We start from the raw sequence: 22,149 nt of genomic DNA on the forward strand, positions 1-22,149 counted from the left end.
AATAATTGCTTATTTTAGTAATATAACATACAATTGTAATAATACAAACGGTAGTTACATATTTTACTGTAAACGCGTGCGATAAATGACTACCATATGCTTCTTCCGATTCGTCACGGTAAGAACGGCAATATTTGCCTCATTCAAATAAAATAATCACGTGCGATCTTTAGTCCAAATACGACGTAATAATCTTAAGTTAAAATTAGTAATCTAAGTCTAAAAATCATTTGTTACAAATTGAAATGTATAGAGGAGACGCTGGAAAATTTCTTTCATGTATTTTGAATAAAAATACTGCTGTATATTGAGTGCAATTTTGAACAAATGTTTTATTGTTTAATGTCCAAGAACGAATCAAGTCTCTACCAAACCTTTCACTGTCGCAGGCTTCACTTTTTCACTGATAAATATTGTAGAAACATTAGCGTTGCATCACTTTAATTATTCTCAACTATCGATTCAACTAAACCACTCGTTGGTTCACTTGAAGACGTAATGCATAATGTTTTGTATAGCTTTTCTAAAATACACATAGAAAGAAAATGAAAAATGGTAGTCTAATTTAAGACAATACTCCATTCTTTGCATCGTGAAGTAAGCGTTATCTAGTGAAGTAAGCACCAAACATATGACCCCTCTCTCTCGGTTTGTTTATCAGCAGTTTATTTTTAATCTTTTTTGATTTTTCCCCCTTGTCCATGCTAATGGCCCGTTCTAGCAGTTTCTACGTGATGGATTGTTTCTCCAATTGGTGCTTTTAAAAACGTAACATGCTACACTTGGTGCTTTTGCACGTATTCTCTATCCTTGCCATTGTTCTTCCCAATTAAGCCAATTTAACGGCCACATCGCTGCAGAACCGTGAGGCCATTTTATGCGCCCAGCTGCTTGTACAGTAGCGGTACGTAATCGTCCCATTCCGCCTGGTACAGATTGCCTGCGACCGGGTTACCCAGCTTGTACTTTTCGGCGAATTTACGGATAGCGAATCCACCTCGATTGTCCCCGCTGGTGTTCGTCAGACGCGGCTCATCGAAGGACAGCTTGCCGTTTTGCTTGTACACCAGAAACACGTAACGATGGAGGCCCGTTCCCTCTGGTGGACCCGATCCAACGTAGGCGGACAGGGTTTCTCCCTTCGCGACGTCACTTCCGGGGATGTTTCCGACCAGCCAGTGGTGCCATTCGCGGTACGTCGGTTCCTTGCGGCTGGGCGCATCCGGGTCGGTCATGCAGAGCGTGTACATGGAACCACTTTCCGCATTCCACTCCACCGACGGGACGTCCTTTACCTGCGTCGGTGTCAGTACGTTGCCCTCGCTAACGACCGCCCCGCTGGGATAGGTTACCTTGGCCACTTGGGCCGGCGCAACCGGTACAACGTCCGGGACAACTTCGTGCTTTTCCATGCTTTTGGTGACCGCGGAACTGAACAAACGAATCGAGGTGGAAAAAATGGTCGATGCACAAGATTGCAGCCGGCAGATTGACATTATTGCGTTGCGTTGTCTTGCGTGAGACTGCTGCTGTCAGTGCATGCATCGTAACAGGCGTTGGCGGTAAAATCACCATGACAGCTGCCGTTTGTTTTGGTTTTGTTGTAGCACCACCGTGCAACGGAACGCGGAATCTCGTCGCTGAAGAAACGTGAAAACGAACGCTTTTGAAATGTTATTTCCCGACGACAGAAACTTTTCCTGCCCTCCATCGGGGGGTAGCTTCCAGCGGCTAGAAGTGCCTTACACGTATCGATCGGAAATGTACCATTTTATGAAGAAAGACTTTTCGAAGCAGTTCTCGTTCATCTACGCTTCCCGCCTCGAAGAAATGGCCAAGCTGCTGGAGGAAAGTGTGCAGAAAAAATGGGGTAACGAGATCCCGGTGAAACGATTGGCTGATCTGCGTGAGGAATGTCCCCAGAAGTGCATCATTATTGGGACGCTGTTCAAGCATCAGGTATGATAGCAGCTAACTCGTAGTTTCTTCGTTTTATTAAGCAGTTTTGCCCTTCCACACTAGGAACTGAAACCGAGCATTTTGCGGGAAATATCGGAGGAAAACCAGCTGGTCCCTCAGCCGCCACGGTCACACTACACGAACGACAATGATATACTGATCTTGGAAGATGCTCTGCAGCGGATCAAGCTCGTCGGGAAGATAGATGTCCACTCGATTGTAACAGGTGTGGTTTGTGCCGTACTGGGTAAGTAATTTCATTGCTGATTTAAGATCCCTTGAACTTAAGGAAGAGTAGCAGCAGTCCGTATATGAACCTATTTAAACCGCATTTTAATGAAGACTTCTCAATGTTTTATATTATCGAAACGAATACCTACCCACCTCCACTAGGCCAGGACAGTAAGTGAAACCTATTGCCCAACTTTACTGTTTCTCACATGTGTGGATAACATATACAGCACGCTTCATTTATTCTTTATTTTGTTTTAAAGTTCTAATTTTTAATCCTTATATTGTTTATTCTTCTACTAATGTGTGCATATGCTTATTCATGATTAGCTATTGGCCATTTTTCAGAAATTTGTGAATTGTGATTTTGTTTATTCTTGGTTTTGATTTTGCAATCGTTTCATTTAAGCTATTAGTTTTGCACATATTCACATCATAACAGGATGACTTGGTTTTCGTTACTTTTACTACAATAATTTAAAGCAAGTATGTCAAACTGGTTTCCACACTGTCTTCACATGCTGCCCAATACCTTTGTACATTGAAACATTATTGCAGAATCAGATAATATTACTATGATAGATAAATTATTTAACAAAAAAAGAAATGAAACGATACTATACATTTCTAGAATCCACCAACCGTGTGTGAAGGTAGTTTTCTTCGGTTTTGTTATTTAAATATTGAATACATATATTTTATTTACGGGGTTTGCGGTTGGCGTAAACCTGTAACAAATACTAAGTGGACCGCAAGTGAAATGAGTTTGACATACTTGATTTAGAGCAACTAATTGAACTTAATCGTTTTGCTAATATTTGTTTTTTCTTATCTTTAAACATTATCCATATCGCACCAGGATATCAAGAAAGTGATGGTCGCTTTTTCGTGGAGGACTACATATTCTATCATGGAGGTCCTCAAAAAGAATTGAAGCCACTACAAAGTTCACCGTTGCTAGTGTTGATTTCGGGACTGAATCAGGTAATGTAATCTGCGCCATCTATTTACCGCAAAACATCTTAATGATTCATGCTTCTCGTTTGCAGACAGCGGCGAATGATTTTTCCGTGTCATTGGAGCTACTGCAGCAATGGGTTTTCGGTAATTTGGAGGGCCTCGTGGAAGGCCACGATTGGGAGGCAGCCAGTATTGTTCGTATCATTATCGCAGGCAACTCTGTGAAGGCAAGCCCTAAGGCTAAGAATCATCTGCCATCTAGCGTCACCACCGAAACCGATCAACTGGTCGGGGCAGTACAGGCGCTCGACTCTCTGGTTCACAATCTCGCTCAATCTGTGCCGGTAGATCTGATGCCCGGCGAGTTTGATCCTGCAAACCACATGCTTCCACAACAAGCGATGCACCACTGTCTGTTCCCTCGTACAGCACAGTTCAGTTCCTTCAAAGGGGTGCCAAATCCGTACGCATTTGAGCTGGCCGATCGGTACGTGCTGGGAACGTCTGGCCAAAACGTACATGACGTGATGCGATACTCTAAAATAGACACACCATTGGAGGCACTGAAGGCTACACTTCGTTGGAGCCACATCGTTCCAACGGCACCAGATACGCTACCGTGCTATCCGTACTACCAAAAAGATCCGTTCATCATCAACGAATGTCCGCATTTGTACTTTGCTGGCAACGCAGGGCAATATCAAACGGAAATGTGGACTGCAGCAAATGGGCAAGTAACGCGACTTGTTTGCATTCCGCAGTTCTCCGAAGATCAGAGTATTGCCGTTGTAAACCTTCGTACGATGGATTGCAGGAAGGTTAGCTTTAAAACGGGAGGGTGTGATACTGGTGAAGAATAAAAGAGGAACGTTGAAAGCAGGCGCCAACATTTTCCTGTGTACTCTATGCCTTTTCTCTTGAATTAAATTAAGATGTGTCAGTACAATTATTTCTACAATTACTTTCTTTCCACGTCAACCAAACACAGCTGAAAAGCGTAACGTTTAAACTGGGTGTGTTTATTTTTTTTCTTTATTTTCACATGCGTATTTTTGGCAACCTGGTGGTGTATTATCCATGTGATCTCATATTGTTCATTTGAATTCTACAAACATTCAGATACACGACTAGGATGGGTAGAGTTAAGAAATAGTTGGGGGTTTGAAAGATCCTTTGCGCATACACGCGTGAATCCATGAGTAAGCTTGGAACGATGCTTCGTGATTCGGATGGTATTGTAATGGGACGATAGGCTCTCGACTGGTTGATACAAAGTGAATTGAATCGTTTGGCTTGGTTTGATGGTTAAACCTCACTTAAAGTTTATCATTATCGTCACTCCCTTAACAGCTAGTATTCAATGTATGGTTCAATTTAAAAGCTATCAGTTATTCCTACAAGATAGCTTAATATACAATTACTACTATAACAAAGTTTCATTTACATTAGGTTGGAGACGCTCGTGACTGTCTTTCTGTAACCGTTAGTCTTAGATTCCCCGTTGTCTGAGGAACGAATGAAGCTGCGCTTGGAAGGACATGGTTTTACAATAAATGTTTCTGCTGCCCATATTTGTGAAGCCTATACGTTTTTAATTGTTTCGTTAGCATTACATAAACAAAAGAATTTGGCACAAACATCAAGCACTTCTACGCGTAGTTTAGTAATAAATGGCGACTTAGTACGGGTGTGAAAACATGCAATGCTTCCAGGAAAATTACCATGGCAAGAAGTACAGTAAATTTTGCCGTAGTTATAATGGTCTTAAAATTAAGCAACTCATTGATCCGTTCACCGATGCGCATTCTGGAAGTTTGCTATCCTTCCGTTTCGAAGATAGTGGAATTTTATTTCGGTTTGACAGTGTTACTATTCACACTTGCTTTCCCACGACTAGAGGAAGCTTCATTTACCATCTTGTAAGTATTCAATTTTGTCATTGTAAATCTTTGTACTTATGTGTTTGGTAACATCTAGCAACATTTGTTTCACGTTTGCTTCGCTATTTACTTATGTTGATTTCATTATTTACATATTGTTTTGGACAGCTTGCGTTGCGTTTAATAAGTTATTAAATAAACATAACTTTCGGCTACTAGAACATTTAGTCATGCGACGAATTCTAACCCACCCTACACGTTCGTGTTAATGTGAAATGGTTTGATGGATTATTTTCTGTTTTTATGTTTTCATGAATAGCAACTTAAACTAAGTAGACCGTAAACATAGCTTCAAACATTTCAATCTTAACGAATAACAAGAAATGTAGCACGTGCTGCTTTAGTAATAGTATACTAATCGTTGGCTCTTATGTTTAATTATTTATTCGCACAGCATTGTTGGGTTTTGAATCTTGTCTATTAATATAATGCATATAATTAACATTGTTTAACTTGCCGCCGTGCCATTTCTGTCGTGTCACCGCGCAAACATCACGGACGGTGCCTCCTTGGCCTACGAGGAGCCTTGGCCATCATATATATTATCGCTGTCGTTGTTTTATAATGCATTTTTGTTTCGTTCACCTTCCAATTTCGCTAAAATACAATACGGGATGTTTTGTATTTAATTTGATTCCAATCGTGAATTACGGATGTAAAAACGATTGTTCAATTAACACGTAAAGCTTCTTAATTTATTTATACAAGCTGCTTAGTTCGATCTCGTTTCGGGGCAGTCCTTGACGAGGTAACTTAAATGCTAGACTGAACAGGAAACGAATGTACATACTTATTTCAAACAGGGTTTTCAATGGAATGATGAAGAGTAGGCGAGATATGAAGCTGGCGAAGCTATTCATCAATTTAAGCCTTGATAATGAGCTTTGTTTTACGCATCAATTATGGAGAGTTTTTAAGCGATACACATTTATTGCGGTAAAATAAAAGAAAAGAGAACTGCATTGTTGAAAAAAAAATATTTGTTCAGCTGTAAGAAATTTAGTTGAATTTTAAAAATGTAAAGAAATTCCTATGTATATAGCTTCTACACATGGCTGACAGGGTTCTACACATAGTTTTTTTCCTATTGACGTGTTTGTGAATTAAAGCTTGACCAGAGCTTTGGATGAAAATGAAACTTTGAAAGAAAATAGCGAATGAAACAGAGAAAAACGATTCTCTTGTTAATGTTATTAAAGTTTCTATGTTTCGCTGTCAACAACGATAACACAACTCAACTAAACGGATTTCAATCGAATCGAAACGAATGAAAGCAAAAAAGCACAGCGTCGCGTTGCATGCATGCATTGTTTCCTCGACTGTAAGAACGGTGTGGATAATTGCATTAAACAGTACCATTAAATTGTAGAGGTATTCCTGGGGACCATGTCGGGCACATACCGATCCACCGCATGGAGTCGTTGCTCGAAGCTCTACTGCGGCACTTTGTAACCGACATCCTTGCTCTGAAGAGTCGATATTATTACATTTATGAGGCTGGCGGATAGTGCTTGCCGGTCACTGACCGACCGGTGGAATGTGCTGACCAACATGTGCCGGTTGATAACAACATTTATCACTTTTCATCCCCTTTCTTAATGTGCTTGTTGTTTCGTGCGACATGTCTTGTTCCGCAGGTACTTTGTTACATATTAGAAAGACACTCTTTCCGTCGTTTTCAAACGTCTCGCACGATAAATACCAAAACGTGCTCGTAACAATGCGGGTAACTTTGTGCACTTGAGTAAAAGCGCCTATTTTTAGACAACATTGATTTTGATTGTGATTTCCTAAAACAATGCGCTTTCTTTTTTCTTGGCATGTAGGCTCGTAGACTGCCACAGACAACAGCTTCACTAAGAGAAGAGTTTACGCTAGGGTCTGTTTGCATAATGGTACTCAGCCCATGAGTTTTTCCAAGTAGGCTCCCGACAGTGACATACTTTGGAAGCTTATGCCATAGCCTTTGAATCCGTAAGACAAACTGTGATTAATATAAAAAAAAATCCTTGCGTCGAAAGGGATATCCTCGTCGTATTTTTGTTTTCACGGTGCCCATTTTGGATGATCCTTAAATAATTTGATATCGGCAATAATTACCCCATCGTGCGCAAATGCGGTGACTATTTAAGGACCATAATCTGACACGATAAACATTCCGCACCCTGCCATCCTTTGCGCCGAAAAACAAGCCATTCCTTGCGTAAACAAATGCCTCCCTTGCCAACATGCCTTGCCTAATCTTGTAATTCCTCGCGGGTCGTGCTGCAAAAATGATGAATAGCATGGCACGGCAAAGAAGAACGCACCGAATTTGGAAGCTCGAGTGCTTACGCCAGCTGCTTTAAGTGCGTGGTTGATTCCCGGAAATCGGCACGTCAAATTTGATTAACATAAATATCTTCCCGCCACGCGTTGAAGCCACAATTTGAGAAGTCAGGACGTACGCCACTCGTCCCGTCGCCGGTTTCCTTGGATAACGGTCGGTTGGAGAGGCTTTCACGCGAAAGATGCTCCGGCGAAGGAGTGCTCAGAGTCGTCAGCAGGCTCCAGCTCGCGAAGGACATGCTGAAGAGTCGTCGTGGTGGTTCCTACCTAAACAGATAACATATGATTTCGCGTCGAGTGGGAAGAGTGTCGAAAGGTAGCCGAGAATCTCAGAATCGCGTTCCCCCTATGAGAAAGCAAGCAAGTAGATATGAGCCAAAAAAAGCTCTGATGTAAGTGCGTACGCAAACATTTGTACGACACTGTTGTTAGCTGAAGTTATTACTTTCGTCGCCACCTTTGATGACGACGCGAAAAAGGGTTTTGCATGGAAACTTTCGAGCCTTCTCAACCTGACGTAGGTAGGCGAGCTAACGTGTGTGTGTGTGTGAGAAGGAGAGAGAAAAAGAGCGATAAAGAGATTGAGAGAGAGAGAGAGAGAAAAAGAGAAAAAAACACAGAGCTTGGTGGAAAATTTTGTTTGAATGAAGATAACGGCAGGGTTTAGGAGTGAACAGAAGACGCGGGAAAAAAAACTCTGAGAAATGGAATAACAAATTCGTTGACGCGCTGAACTGACGAAAATCCTGATAAATCGTACCTCGTGTATTTGGCTGGCGCATGAAGGACAAAGCAGGTCACGGGTAAAAGGGTATTTTATTTTCGTTTCCACCCCGTTATGGCACTTTGGTGATGAATGGTGGTGGGAATGCAAAAATAAAAGGGTAGCGAGAAAAGCAAGCACCATACCCAGCGGGGTGGAGAAAGCAACCGTGTGTATGCGTTACACTGAGATGATACACCGTGGGGTGGTTTTTCGTTGTTTTCCTCCCACCTGGGTTTGTGACGGTGAGACGGTGCATACGCGTGAGAATAAGCTTATGGTTTTTTTTTCTTTTCTTCTGCTCTCTTCCACCCTCAATCACAGAATGTTGTTTAAGGGGTGGGATTCTTTTTGAAATATATTTTTCGCAGCTTTCAAACGCCCTATTGGCTCTATTGGGCTGATCAGCTCTCGTCAGAAGGCCAAATTTAACGTCAAATGCGTTTCGTTACGTACACATATCTGTTATTTTTCTCTAGCAATGGGTTTTCCCACCAATTTTTCCGGTGTGAGATCTACTGAAAGATTCCTCCGGGTCGCTTTTGTGGATGCGAAAATCTGCGTGTAATGTTATTATAAACGGTTCTCCAAGTACCCCCTTTTCCGTGCCGGGTGTGATCCAACGCCCTAGCGAAGTTCACGTATTCACACATACACTGTACATGCACAAATTCGGCTCAGTTATTCGATATGGGTAGGGGACTTTTCTTGGAAGGATCTCCCACGCACCGTGCCTAGGGAAAAGCGAAGGACTAACGTCGACGAGTGGCGTCGTGCTCGATTCTGGCACCCCGAGGGCAATCTCCGAAAGGGTGGTGATGAAGCGACGAACATCTTTTTGTTTTCTTGCCTCCCTTCGATCCACCTTCTCGGTCGACCGACGAGAAAACAGGGATTTTCTCACTCCTTCTCGGTCAGGAAGCTATCGGCATGCGCCTATCGCCCTGAGGGGACGTGTGAGGGAGTGTGAAGAATCGGCTGATAGAATTATGTGTACATAAATACGTATTTATCTTCTTGGCGCCTTTCGACAAAACAACCTTTATTTAGCCTCCATGGCTCAGTGCACCGCCATTCGGGGGATGATGGGGCTCTTTAAGGACGGGAGAGGCCATCGTTTGTCATGGTACTCCGTCGGTTATAGAACGTTCATATGGAGCAAATTGAGAACCGTCGAGCACGCGACGCAAGTGGCAATAATTGAGCTAAGAGTGATTGCTGCTTGATTGCAGTTAAAAAGAAGGTACGAAAGAGCCAACGAGTTTATCGGAGCAATATAAAACGTACATGATCCACAAATCGGTCGCAAAGAAAACCGAAGTGCTTCGTTGAATGTACCGATGGCGATGGCTGGGAAATGTGTTTTTTGTGTTTCTATTTATTTATTTGTTTCGTGATTTAAATTGATTACTTTTTTGCATCAGGTGCAATCCCAGTGGGTATGTTTAGTTCGCTTAAATTAACAATGTTTGATTAAAACAGAATAATAGATTTGTTCAGTATTAAATCCTTCGTAATCTAGGGAATAGGACAGTTCCCATCGATACCGATTACGTAACGCGTTCCCACGTAAAAATAGGCCAATTATGGGCCTCATGATAAGATTCTTACACAACCACGTGCGCTGAGGGCGAAAAACACGTCCCAGAATAAGATCCGCTCTGTTCCGATCCGCTCCAATGGAGACGCCTGGTACCTCGTACTGTTGGCGAGTATTCAACGCACGGGATTGCTTGGGCAGGCATGGCAAAGGGAAAGCACAAAATTATGATTGATGTATTCAGATTCTTCCCCCCTTCTGTGGCCGTCCGCACGCCCACACGGATGCGTTGCAACCGGATCCCGCATGATTGTCAAATTATCCCATTCGATTGGGCTAGAATGAAATTACTTCGATCTGGTAACGTAGGATCTCGGCGACGATGGCGGACGCGATGGCTGGGAAGGTGATATTACGCAAAGGAAGCCACTTTCTCGCAACACGCACGAACAAGGCGCTCCGTTGCCGTTGGAGATAACGATTTTGGAAACCTTTTCCCCGTGGACGAACCGTCCCAGTGGGCGCCAGAGAGGGTTTGGACGGCACGGGAACACGATTGCTATGACAAAAGGGTGCCCGTGACGAACCTCGGTAGACGAACTTTTCGGTCGGTTCTAAATCGTTTTACAGCTTTGAATTCTTTTGCCATAGAATGGGCTGCCTGGGGGAGAAAATGGGAAGAAAAATGAACGAAGACATTGAGCCATGGCTGCGTTCGTGTGTCTTTGTTATGTTTTCTCTCACTTTCTTCGCATACTCTCCGGTGGACACGGAAAGGACACAAGGTCACCCTAAAGTTCGCAAGGTACGCACCTACTGACGAAGGTGACCGAATAATGAAGGTGGAGGAGTTTGACGGATGGGAGCTCTTTAAAAAAATGTCCTTCCCCTCGCCGAACACCGGCAACGGCGCAAATCTATCGCCGTACCTCAAGGGCGCCAAGATGGACAAGAATGGCGGCCAGAATGGATCATCTTCGCTTTCGCCCGGCTCCCGTAAGGACTGCAAGCTGATCGTAAATGGCAGGTGTTGGGCTTTTGCGGCCATGAGAGGGTGAGCTTGAGGGATGAAAAAATTCGATAAATTTATTATCTGCTGCCTTTGACGAAGATACGTCACTCGAGGAGGCGAACGATAACGAGACGACGTCAGGTAGAGGGCTTTCACGCGGACCCTATTGTTGATGGGACCGAATCGAAGTATTTCGTTTACCCGCCCTGCTTCACCTTGCACAATGCGGTAACCTCTTTAGAGCGATGGGATCGCTTTCACCAATTCCGAAGGACACCTGGCCGGGGAGGTTGCTTTTCGGTTCTGCCCGGGAAAACTCGTTGATTCGCTTAGCGATTTTGTTTTTTCGCGGCACGCGTCATACACTCTCGGTACATCAGGTGGCATTTGAGAAGGTTGGCCCGAACTAATGCTACTTTGGTTCTGGAAAAGCATCGATGGATGCGCTCGTAGCCAAATAAGCAAGGTAATTGAATTTGAAAAGCTTCGAAAAAGCTGCCGATTTAAGCTAAAAGATGTACAAAGTACATTAACACGTAATGCACTATGTAAAATGGTATGAACGGTGAAGACTGTGGTACGGGCTTGGAGTTAAAGGTGTAAAATGAGCTTCCATAATGATAATCCACGCCTCTTTGAATAGGAAACGGTGAAATCGTACGCCATAAATTGCTAGACGATGGTTACACTAGATTTCATTGGTTATTTGGTTCAATTAACTGTTTCTGAGGGAAAAATGATTTCACGTCTCTTAAATGCTTTGTCTGTGAGATTTCTTTTTAGATTAACAGGGTTGTTGTTAGGGGCTGTTAGTTAAGGTTTCTTGTAAGAACGACAAGTTAGCTCCCGTTGTATTGCCTTGAACCGGAACAGCAACTAATAATACAACAATAACCTTTATATAGGCTTTTATTGTGTAAATAACGTTAGCCACCCTCTTTAAAGACTTCTAAAGGCATACATTTTGCTACATTTGCTTCTGTTTTAAATGCGAATTCATCTCTTCATCGCACAATGAGTCAAACAATGCCTCTCGTTGGCGTAAGTTGCACGGCGAAATGGGGAAATCTAGTGCATTCAAACAACTCCCACGTTCTCCAACATAGCAGGACGATTCCCATGCTGACATGCATTCTTCAGGTCCGTATCTCCTTCAGTTTTCTCTGACCGGAAACCCACACAAGCCACCGAGGCAGTATGGGGAAAAATTGAAAAGAATTCGTCGCTGCAGCAAAGCACGGTTCCTCCAGAATCCCAAGGACAACGGATGGACCGCACATGGAACAAGGTTTTGCACCTGGAGCAGAATTCCAGGTCGCACGTGGAATAATAATAAATCACCGAACGGCCGAACAAAACCGGCAAAGAAACGGAAAAGGACACGAAAGTCTATCCCTGGATCGGGAAGTCACATCCGGCTGACAGCTGACTGGGGCAGCAAGACCAACGCCGGTACTGGCAGCGCACGAAATTGCCTTAGAAAAGTGGCCTACATGTAAGCCCACGCCTAAGCCCGCTGGACGGATGGCGGTCACTTGGTTCCTGGGCCAAGGACCAACAACCCAAACCGTAGGGCCACACCACGCGTGGCGGGTGGAAAGTCCCTTGGAAAGTGGAAACGTGCAGCGGATATAAGTCAAGAGATTTCAGAAGCGCCCCGTTCTGCTGGTAGGAGTGAAACAGAAAAAAAAATCCTGTATAAATTCAAATAACGGTAATAGAAAGCAAACTGGAGGAATCTGAAAGAAAATGGAGCACAAGCACGACTAGCACATGGTACGCGGTCACACACAAATACACAAACACGCAAAAAGGAACCGCAAGTTGAACCGAAACAAACATCCGACAGAGCAAGGCTAGTTTGCTACCGAATGGTAGAAGGAATTTTGACATTTCTGTAGTAGGCTTTAATTCCGATGCTTCTGGCGTATTCTTTGGGATTATATACACCATGCAGACCATGTGTTATATTTTTTCTATAAGATATAAAAAAAGAACAAACCAACGCCTGCTATGATACTGGATGGCAGCGTGAACTGTTGTTGATGGAACCATCTATTTTTACGCGACCAGTAAAAAGAAATCACGGCCATCTTTACCTGGCTGGGCCATTCCTTTCTACTCTCCACGGTACCGTTCCATTCCTGCCGGCCCTTTCCACCACCCGACGGTGGGAGGGGGCATTTAGAAAGGGAATTCAAGAAACAATGGAACAAACAGGACTCGTGCCGGCGATGCCGGAAGGACTCTCGTTCTTTTCTGCCCCCGTTCAGTGAGCGAATGGATCCGGAAGGGAGCCGGAAGTTCGAGAATGGGGATTACATCATTTGAAACGGATCCTCGTAGAAGCTGTTTTCAATATCTATACTGCTGGCGCTGTTGTTATTGAAATGGTGGGTATTAAGGTGATTGTTGTTTATGCTACCGTGCTGCTGCTGCTGCTGTTGTTGCTGCTGCTGTTGGTGGCCATTCGCTGCCACCCCGATGGCCACATCGATGATACTCCCGGTGCTGGTGTTGTTGCGGGTGCCATTGTTGGAACTAGTGTTGCTGCCACCACCACCACCACCACCGCCACCGCCACCAACACCATTGCTACCGTTGCTGCTGTTGCTGCTCGCGTCCTGCACCTGATGGTGAGGAAGCTGCAGCGGGAGCGAAAGGGCGTGTTGCAGGGCGCGTTCGTGGCAGTCAAGAGCCGTTCCGGCGGATGCCGCGATCATGTCGAGCGTGGACGAAATCGGATCCACTCCGTCGGTTCCCAGACACGAACCAGTAATGTCCGGTTGCGTTTTTCCCAGGACGCAGTTACTCTGCATTGCCAGTGTGGCCACGGTTCCGACGTCCGGAAGTGGGACGGAAACGCCACCTGGGAGGGATGGGAGCCCTACGTTGGCCGCTGCCGCAGCCTCGCCCTCACCCCGCATCACTATGATGACGTCGGTCAGAGCGGTGATGTAGTTCTTGGCCAGTGTCAACGTCTCGATCTTCGAAAGACGGCGCTCCTTTTTCACGTGCGGGATGACTTCTCGTAGAGACTGCGCTCGTGGCGTGGGTCAAATTTAATCGACACGGAAGCACGGAACGGGAATCGATTTCCCGGTTGTTGAAGATTCACCGGAAGTCGAAGCAGACGCGTAGTTCCAAAGTATGCGTATCCGATTGCAATCGAATGATCCACCATTGCATGGGTGGCAGACGGGAAGCGAAGCAACAAAGCATACACGGGCAGAAAAAAGGAACAGAAAAAAACTCACATTGGTGGGGGGCGTTTTTCCAAGGACATGACATTCGACCCGTTTCTCGGCTCAACGCGCTAGGTACCTGGTGACCGGATTCCGAGAGTACAACTCACCTGAAACGCATCGTTTAAGCTGTGCATTCGCATCCGTTCGCGTTCGTTTGACTCCAGCCTCCGGAGATTGCGCTCTTTCGCGTTGAGCGCCCCCTTTCGGCGACGTGCCGCACTGCTACTTCCGCTTCCGTTCCCGACTGCTCCCTGGCCTGAGCGGCCTCCGTTACTGCCTCGGCTACCCGTACGACTGCTACCGCAGCTCGTGTCGTCACTTTGTGAGCTCGAGTCGGTCATGTCAGGATCGATTGTGGCTTCCTGTAGACGAGAATTGGGATAATTTCGGTGGGAACTACTGCCAAAGTGCGGCAAATCTACTGAAAATGCATGTGCTAAGCTACTCGAGGGAATAAAAAAGGCACGAGAAATCTAGAATCAAATGTACGCTAGCAGAAAGAAACTTCGAGTCCTAGAGGAACGAGTTATTGAGGTTATTATGCGAATATATAATGCCACATGATTCTGGTGTGCGGCGCTTCAGATAAACGCATTTGTTTAGCCACCCACATGATAAGTAGCTGTTTGTGCCTCATAAAACTTACAAGCTCGCTCGTTTGTCTTGCGAATGTTTGCCCATCGAATTAAGCATCCTCCACGCCCCGGTTCGAGTGCGAAAAATGACGCCATTAATTTTCAACACCACGTGGTGAAGTCGAACAACATCGATTCGATTAAAATTCATTTTGGTTTTCCCTTTCGCAGGCTCTACACTGTTTATGACCCTCTCGTTACCGGCCACCAGCAAGGCAAGTCCGGCGAAAATGAATGAATCTGCCTGGTCCGTATTTTTCCGCAGAAGAAAATACCTGTAAGAGCCAAATAGAACACAAACAAGCCGGCAGCAAGGTGTGTAAAGGTGAATCGGGACACTAAAAGTGTGTCCCGATCGGTGGCGTGCATTCGTTTCATGTTTCATGAAAAACCCGGACCCAACCGGGGGTGCCAATATTCGTGAACCGGATTCAAGGCACGATTATCATTATGACAGAGCAAACAAACCGTTTAATATCCGCACCGAGAGCACGACGCGTCGAACGGGCCAGGGCCGGACTGGTCGTTCGATGCTTTCGGTTTCGGTTGATTGAATTTTCGCATTTTCGCCGATGCGCTTGGGGGTTTTTCGCGCCCACGTTCGCGCTCGCTAGAGACTGGGAACGCACGGCGTTGCGCTTGGCACCGGCCAAAGGTACCGGCCACCCTTGCAGGGCCTGTTCTGATGGGTGGCGATATCGATTTCAGTAATTAGACTCGTAAAAAGTGTGGACTATCAGCTTGTTTTTATCGCGACATAAAAAAGCTCCCTTCCAGGTGGCTGGTGTAGGTGGAAATCGAAAGCCGATCATGATACCCTTGCCTGGACTGGTCCAGGAGGAAAGCCTGCAGGACGGAGATTGCTGCTAGACAGCTCTAAAGGAGAGAGAAACTAAGAAAAATCTTCGTGAAGACTACCAAAATTCATACCATCGCCTCGAAAAACCCTTAGAAGGGGTTAACACTCGATCGTCTTAAGGGGTGTGATCCTTGTGTGAGGAAATTCAGGACTGTAACACGAAAAATCCTAACTCACCATCTGCATCCGCCTGGTGGCCCGTTTCGGTCGTGATGTAGCCCGCAGACTAACACCACCATCGTTTGCCGAAAGGGCTTGATGGGTTGTGTCGACGCTCTGCAGCAGGTTCGCGTTCTTATCCTGCAGCTCATGCTGATGATGCCCGTGGTGTGGTGGATGCGAGTGCTGATGGTGATGATGGTGCTGTTGCTGTTGTTGCTGCGGATGATGCTGGTGAAGTGGATGGTGCTGATGGTGCGCATGGTGGCCGGTTCCGTTGATGAGCCCGTTTGTCGATCCGTTCGAGGCTAGCTCGTAGAAGCCGCTCGTATCGGAAGACTCCGCGATCTCGGCCGCTGCCAGCTGCACGCTGTGCTTATCGTCCGACAAATCGGAACGCATCGTGATCGATATCACGTGGCTTCGTTCTATTTTACTTACGTTGGCTGGCGCTCTTTATTTTTTTTTGTTCAAGTTTTAAACAAGAAAATCCCGTCCCAATGATGATCTCTTTCTCGTGCGAAGCGCAGCGAAATCGGTGGCCTTCCTCGGAAGCACTATTTCGTTGAGACGATTACCATTTTCCGTGCTATTTGGGTTCTGCGGGCTTTCACTTCAATCAGCTAATGCGTCGTTTGTCGTCGGTGGAGCAATTTTTCGGTGAACGCGTACCAAAAACGAGAGGAGTGAGAACATGACAGAAAATAAATATCAAACAAATATAGCGATATTAGATCATTTTACGAGGATAGCAAAACAAACGAAAATAGTGACACCGGTCGGCCGGCAGAGAGAGAACCTAGAAGATAACACAACGCGGGGTAAAATATTACATCCCCACCCGATTTTCGGGATGGAAATTCTTTGCGTAGCTTCAAAGAACGGTGGAAGGTGCAAAGAAAATAAAATATGAAGCCACTGCAGTGACTGCCACTGGACGTGCGAAAGGATAAAGAAAAGCAAACCCCCAAACGGGGGTAAAACGCACGCAAAAGCAAGCGGTAGGCCAGAAGATTATAAAACACTTCCGGACCAATTTAGTGAGCAATCTATTTTTATTTCAAGATTAATTTGAAGACATGACGTCCAGGGAAGGGGGGGGGGGGGGTTTATGGGTGGCCATCCACCACAAGCCGTCTACCCACCGGGTGCCACGCGGGGACCGGTATGATTAAGCCCCAGTGAAGGTATGCATTGCTTCCTGCAAGGAAAGGACGACGAATACCTGCACAAAAAGCGACCCAAGATTCTCCAGACCCACGTTGGGAAGATTCGCCGAAGGATGGAGACGCACGGACCTTCTGGGTTTTCCGCCGAGAATGGTTCTTCCCGTGCAGCCGGAAAATGGCCGGCGGGCTGGGTGCTTTAGCGGTTCCGTCGTAAGGATATTGTTCTATGGCCACCGCCCGCAATAACCGTGAGCAGATAGGGCTGCAGATTATCACCAAGGGGGTGAATCGTTCCGGCTAGCAAGATTACCAAGCGGCTCCAAAGGGAAAAGAATGTTCTCCACCCTTAGCGTGGGCGAGACCGGGTGGATAACTGAAGCAAAAGAGGATGCAAAAAAAACGTCCACGGTCTGACACTTGGTTCGTGACCAGCCGACAAGCGGAAGCCACATCCGGGGGTGAAATCAAAACTCCTCCCACGTTGCTTGCTGAAAGATTAATGGAAAAGTTTGCCTCCGTGACGAAGGGACGGCGTGAGAAGAACGAGAACGACAGGATACTGATAGCCGGCAAAACGGATCGCGGGTTCTGATTTGCGCCACAACGCGGTAGAACAAAATTCCCATTTTGTGGCGTCCTTCGGGGAAGGGTTGTTTATTGCTCTTCGGGTGGGGTGGTTTTGTTGGACATTTCGGGCGACTGTTTTGAAGGCGAGACTTAGAATATCAAACATGAAACGTGGGAGTATTATGTCCAGCAGACGGACACTGTGGGTTTTGCTTTTCGTGTAATTTTTTAACCTTTTCAAGTACGCCAACTGTTCCAATCGGTTGACCTTTAGAGGTTGGGTGTTTTATGCGTGTAATTTTTGACCACGTATCGTCATATCTTGGGTTAAATCTAACGATCCTAAAAGTTAGTTGCAACAATCTTTTTAGGGTTTAAGAAGATTGTGGTTTGGCGGTTTGCTATGTGTTTTCCTATGCTTATTGATACCCCATGTCAAAAGGACTCCTTAAAGAGAACGCATGTTTCAGTTGTATCTGATATTTTAAAGTATTTTTTTCTCAGTATCATGGAAGGGGTACTCTCTTTTCTTCACTCTTCTTCAAGTTTAAGGAAAATCAGCCTGGGGATTTAATTTATTCAATAGTTGTTGCTGAGAGATTTTTAAATATTAGGGTTGATCCGAGTATAATTCATCACCGGGAGAGTATGCCAATTGAGCACCTTCCGAGCAGAGTGTCGATCACCGCCTGCCTAGTTGGGATAATTAATTTATAAAAGGATTCGAATGGTGCTGGAATGGGACTTGAATAGTAATTTGGTCAAATTGGCTATCCACACGACGCCGGCTGACGACGTTGGGACTCTGTCGGGCACATATCTAATTTCACCATCGGTGAGTCGTTAAACAGGCTTCGGTTCCAAAAAGTTATCCGTTTCTGGGAACGAAACAAACCCCAAACGCTCATTCACACACGCCCACATCAACGGGAGGTTTTGGATCCGGTCTAACCGCCGGAGTTTGGTGGTTAATTTTGGCACCATCCTTATCGGCAGCCCTTGGTTAGACTAAGCAAAGTCAGCGCACTGAATTGGCTGCAGTGAAGCTATTTAGCCGGTTGCCGCTAATTAAGGACATACGTAATTAAATTAGAGCAAGAGTCCTTCGAATCCTTGCATTCAATGGCGCCTTCGGCTACTGTGCGTTGTTATGTGTGATTGTGAGTTTTTCTTCCCAACTGTATATGGCGTATTGGAACCATGGAACTGGGCAGCCGGGGCGGAGCACACCGTTCTATTTCCAATTTCATCAAAAATTTATCACTTGCGGGACTGGAAGTAGGTGGTCCAGCCTGTCCGGTGCGACTTTGTGTCGGAGTCTGCGAACGTCGGGGGACCCGGACTGTTGTCCGTTCATAAAAACGAATTCCGTGCTGGGGACCGTGCGACAATAAACACACTATTCGTGATGATAGGGCAAGAAAGGAGGGCCACGGGGCTATGGCAACAAAAAATACCGGACGCGGGATCGAACCGCACCAGCGTCGTTGATGAAAACAAATTGAATCATACCCCGCTGAGATTATATTCTTCTAATTTAGCCAATCCTCCTCGGGGACGCACCGGGACTAGCCGTCATGAGCCCTGGCGGTTCGAGCAGAGCGTGGCTTCGAGGAAAACCTTGCAAGGGCTCGGATCCTTGGAGTATCGCCGCAGCGGTTTCTCATATTCCTGCTGATCAATTGTTTCCTCATTTTCTGACCGATGACCGTCGTGTGGAGTTGCCCCGGGGTCCTTCGGGTACCGAGGGAACGTGTGAAGCTGGTCATGAAATTGGGACGTTCCAAGGATCAAATGCTGCACACAAATTAAAAATAATATATCTCTCTCTGATATCATCATCAGCTATCGCCGTCGTCTTTTCGAGACAGCGTGAAGTAAGGCTGTATTATACACACACTCCTGAGTATATGAAATAATAATAATTTTATCATGCAATTAATTACTATTTCACTTTCTGTCAACCTGAGAGTCTGTCAATTTTAACATTATGAGCGTGATATCTAAGAACGATTTGTCTTGTAATTTTTACGATTTTCTTCTACTGTTTATGTTACGTCATTCACACAGAATGAAATGTAGGAAATTAATATATGGTTAGTTTATTCGATTTATTGATTATCATGAAAAGAATGAAGTAACAATAAGTTTAAACACTCGCTCATTGGGATTTGAACATGTAAGAAGCATTGTACAACGGTACGGGTTAATTTAAGTAACTATTACTAAGGCTTTCCCTTCTGTTCGTCATTGCGTCAAGGGTACACTTGTTAATCTTTCGACGTCTTGTACGGGGGCGTAGCGTAATATTTCCTGTCCTTCCGAGGGCGGCGTAACAGAATAGGTGTTTCGAAACGCCGCTGTTTCTCGAGTAATGATGCTGCCGCATGCTCATCGAAACCATGTTTCGGCATAGTTGTTGCCCCCAGCTTCCCGTGGTGTGCGTCACGTTGGTCATAACCATAATCTGATTGTAGCATGATGAATTGGCTCCAATAGTCGGTGGCAATTTGCAGTACGGCCTGCACGATGCTAAACTGTACGTACGTTTCCGCGCACATCTCGTTCATGTCGAGATCAGGGCGGGAGTAGCCGACAATCGTCGGCGCAAAAACTCGCGCCAAATTGTCGATCGGCATCTTGGCTGGTTCGGACTGTGCGACTCGCTGGAAGTGCAGCACCAGGAAGGCCAACGTGTCACGATTCGGGACCGGAAGGCGCTCGATAAGCTGGCACAGCTGGTCGCGCATTTGAGCGCTTCCGTTCGGACTTGATGTTCCGGAGACGGCGTTCGCAAAGTCCGACAGAAGCGCAGTTGGGATGAGTGGTTCACGGAGTGTTCGCAAGAAGTCTTTGATGCAACTGCATAACACATTCACATCGAGCTGACCGAGCGCGGGGATAGTTTTGCTGCGGAGGAATTTTTCCTTCAGCGCTCGGACCTCCCGTTCAGAACCGGACAGCCGATATAGGCCGACTTCTGATAGGCCACGGTTTTCGATTTCACTCACGCAGTGCACGATCAGTGCAGGAATGCGAGGACTTGAAGAGGGACAGTAGTCCTCGAGTGAGTTTAAGGCACCAGCAGTCTGCGGTGTTTGCGGTCCACCGTTATGAGCACCCGTATTGGCTGTACCGCGCCGGCCATTCTTCGTTTGCGATTGCGGTACGCATGGTAAGGATATTTTCTCGCGGCAGTATCCGTGAAACACGGCTTTACATTCACGGCAGCGCAAGCCACTGTTGCCGAACCGAATCCGCTCCTGGCACTGATTGCAGGTGTCCGAGCTGATGAACGTCTTTCCTACCAGATCATGTTGACGCTGGATGATCGTCTTCTTCATTTCCTGTTTTTCGGGTGCCTTCGCTTTCGGTGTATTGACGATGGTCGCCGCTGTCGAGTTAGATGATGCACAGCTCGAAACGGCTGTGGGTAATTTTTGTGGGGCCATGGTACGGAACGTGGATTCTGCTAAAATAGGCCCACCGTCGGGCCCCGTTGGAACGGTAACCTTAGCGTGAGCAATAATTTCTCCCTCCGAGCGTGGTTCCATTGCCGTTGAGGTAGAGTTAATTTCCATAGTGCGTTTCATTGGCTCCGTGGGTACCTTAAAGCTAACGTTATTATTATATGATGGTCGATGTTTTTTCCAGGACATTCGTTTGGCCTGCGTCTTAAGCGGTTCGAGAAAATCATCTTCCGATTGGGTAAGCGAAAGGTCCACCAAGAACGATCCCGTCGAATTGATGTCATTGTCCATCCCACCGGTCATCTCACGGTCTGGGTCACCACCGTGGCCATGTCGGGACTTCCGGCGGGGCTCCGTTGTGTACACAGCCAGCTGCTCACGCGTCTCATCCCGCAGCGTCTGTTCGTTGCGCACAATCTCACATACGGCCATCATTTTGCGTTCCATCGCGTCGCGTTCATGCTCGGCATGTCGGCGCGCCTTTGTCTCGGTTTCCAGAAGCTTGCGAGCGTGGAACAGCTTCGATTCGAGATTCGTAATGCTGCGCAGCGAGTTATCCAACTCCCGCTGCAAGCGCTTGGCTTCGTCCACCGATTTCAGCCATTGCATGCGGCATTCGTCCTGCAGCTGAACGAACCGCAGAAATTCCACCTCGGCCGCACCATCACGTAACACATCGTACGAACGCCGAAGCTCATCAAATTGAGCCACTAAAGATAACTCCATCACTGATTTCGACCATCCGATGGTTTTCCGTTACAAACACAACCCGCGTCCTCCCTGAACGATACTTTTCAAAGCCACCGACCGTTACAACTGTTGCCAGACTAGGCCATTGACAGTTCATACGATCAGCTGTCATTTTGACAGCGCACATGATCAACCCCGCATCGATATATTTTCAAAAATGTAGATATCTTGGTTATCCTTATTTCTGTAAAATGTGTTTTTTTTTTAATTTTTGAATCTTTTTAATTATACAGAAGTACCTTGAACACTGCACAACAAAACAAAAACGTACATGACGTTCATGTGAAATACATTCGATAGTCACTGGTAACGAAAGCGGTCAAATATGAAGGCATGTTTGAAGATAAAAAATCATAATCGTAATATAGTATTCGCTATTATTCAAACCCCTGCAAGCATAAGTTTCTATTACATAGTAATAGCGATGAAAGCCATTATTTCCGTACAGTTATTCTATAGTGGCAACAGGCAAAGAGAACGATCAAACTCACTTCAAACAAACTCACTCAATCGTGCAATGTAGTCTGCTGGAAGCGAAAGTTCTCGGGGTAAAGCTGTG

The 22,149-nt window shown here is 45.8% G+C and overlaps 4 protein-coding genes across 4 annotated transcripts; 1 reads left to right on the forward strand and 3 right to left on the reverse strand.

Annotated features, from left to right (window-relative positions):
* Positions 1-350: 350 nt before the first annotated feature.
* Positions 351-1,503, reverse strand: LOC128727261 (protein D2-like). Its single transcript, XM_053821155.1, has one exon. The coding sequence runs from the start codon at positions 1,494-1,496 to the stop codon at positions 876-878; it is 621 nt and encodes a 206-aa protein (XP_053677130.1). The 5' UTR covers positions 1,497-1,503; the 3' UTR covers positions 351-875.
* A 105-nt stretch (positions 1,504-1,608) lies between these two features.
* On the forward strand, positions 1,609-4,057 carry LOC128725572 (DNA polymerase delta subunit 2). The gene is made up of 4 exons (XM_053819326.1): positions 1,609-1,959; positions 2,023-2,206; positions 3,050-3,174; positions 3,240-4,057. Exons 1-4 carry the CDS (start codon positions 1,672-1,674, stop codon positions 4,008-4,010), a joined length of 1,368 nt encoding a protein of 455 aa, XP_053675301.1. The 5' UTR covers positions 1,609-1,671; the 3' UTR covers positions 4,011-4,057.
* Positions 4,058-13,051: 8,994 nt separating this feature from the next.
* On the reverse strand, positions 13,052-16,036 carry LOC128726624 (protein dimmed). Its single transcript, XM_053820440.1, has 3 exons — positions 15,653-16,036; positions 14,089-14,343; positions 13,052-13,771 (listed from the first exon to the last, which is right to left on the reverse strand). The coding sequence occupies exons 1-3, from the start codon at positions 16,034-16,036 to the stop codon at positions 13,052-13,054; spliced, it is 1,359 nt and encodes a 452-aa protein (XP_053676415.1).
* Positions 16,037-19,640: 3,604 nt separating this feature from the next.
* On the reverse strand, positions 19,641-21,566 carry LOC128725432 (rac GTPase-activating protein 1). Its single transcript, XM_053819173.1, has one exon. The coding sequence runs from the start codon at positions 21,564-21,566 to the stop codon at positions 19,641-19,643; it is 1,926 nt and encodes a 641-aa protein (XP_053675148.1).
* Positions 21,567-22,149: the final 583 nt, after the last annotated feature.

Source organism: Anopheles nili, chromosome 3 (assembly GCF_943737925.1).
Source record: "Anopheles nili chromosome 3, idAnoNiliSN_F5_01, whole genome shotgun sequence".
Lineage (NCBI taxonomy): Eukaryota > Metazoa > Arthropoda > Insecta > Diptera > Culicidae > Anopheles > Anopheles nili.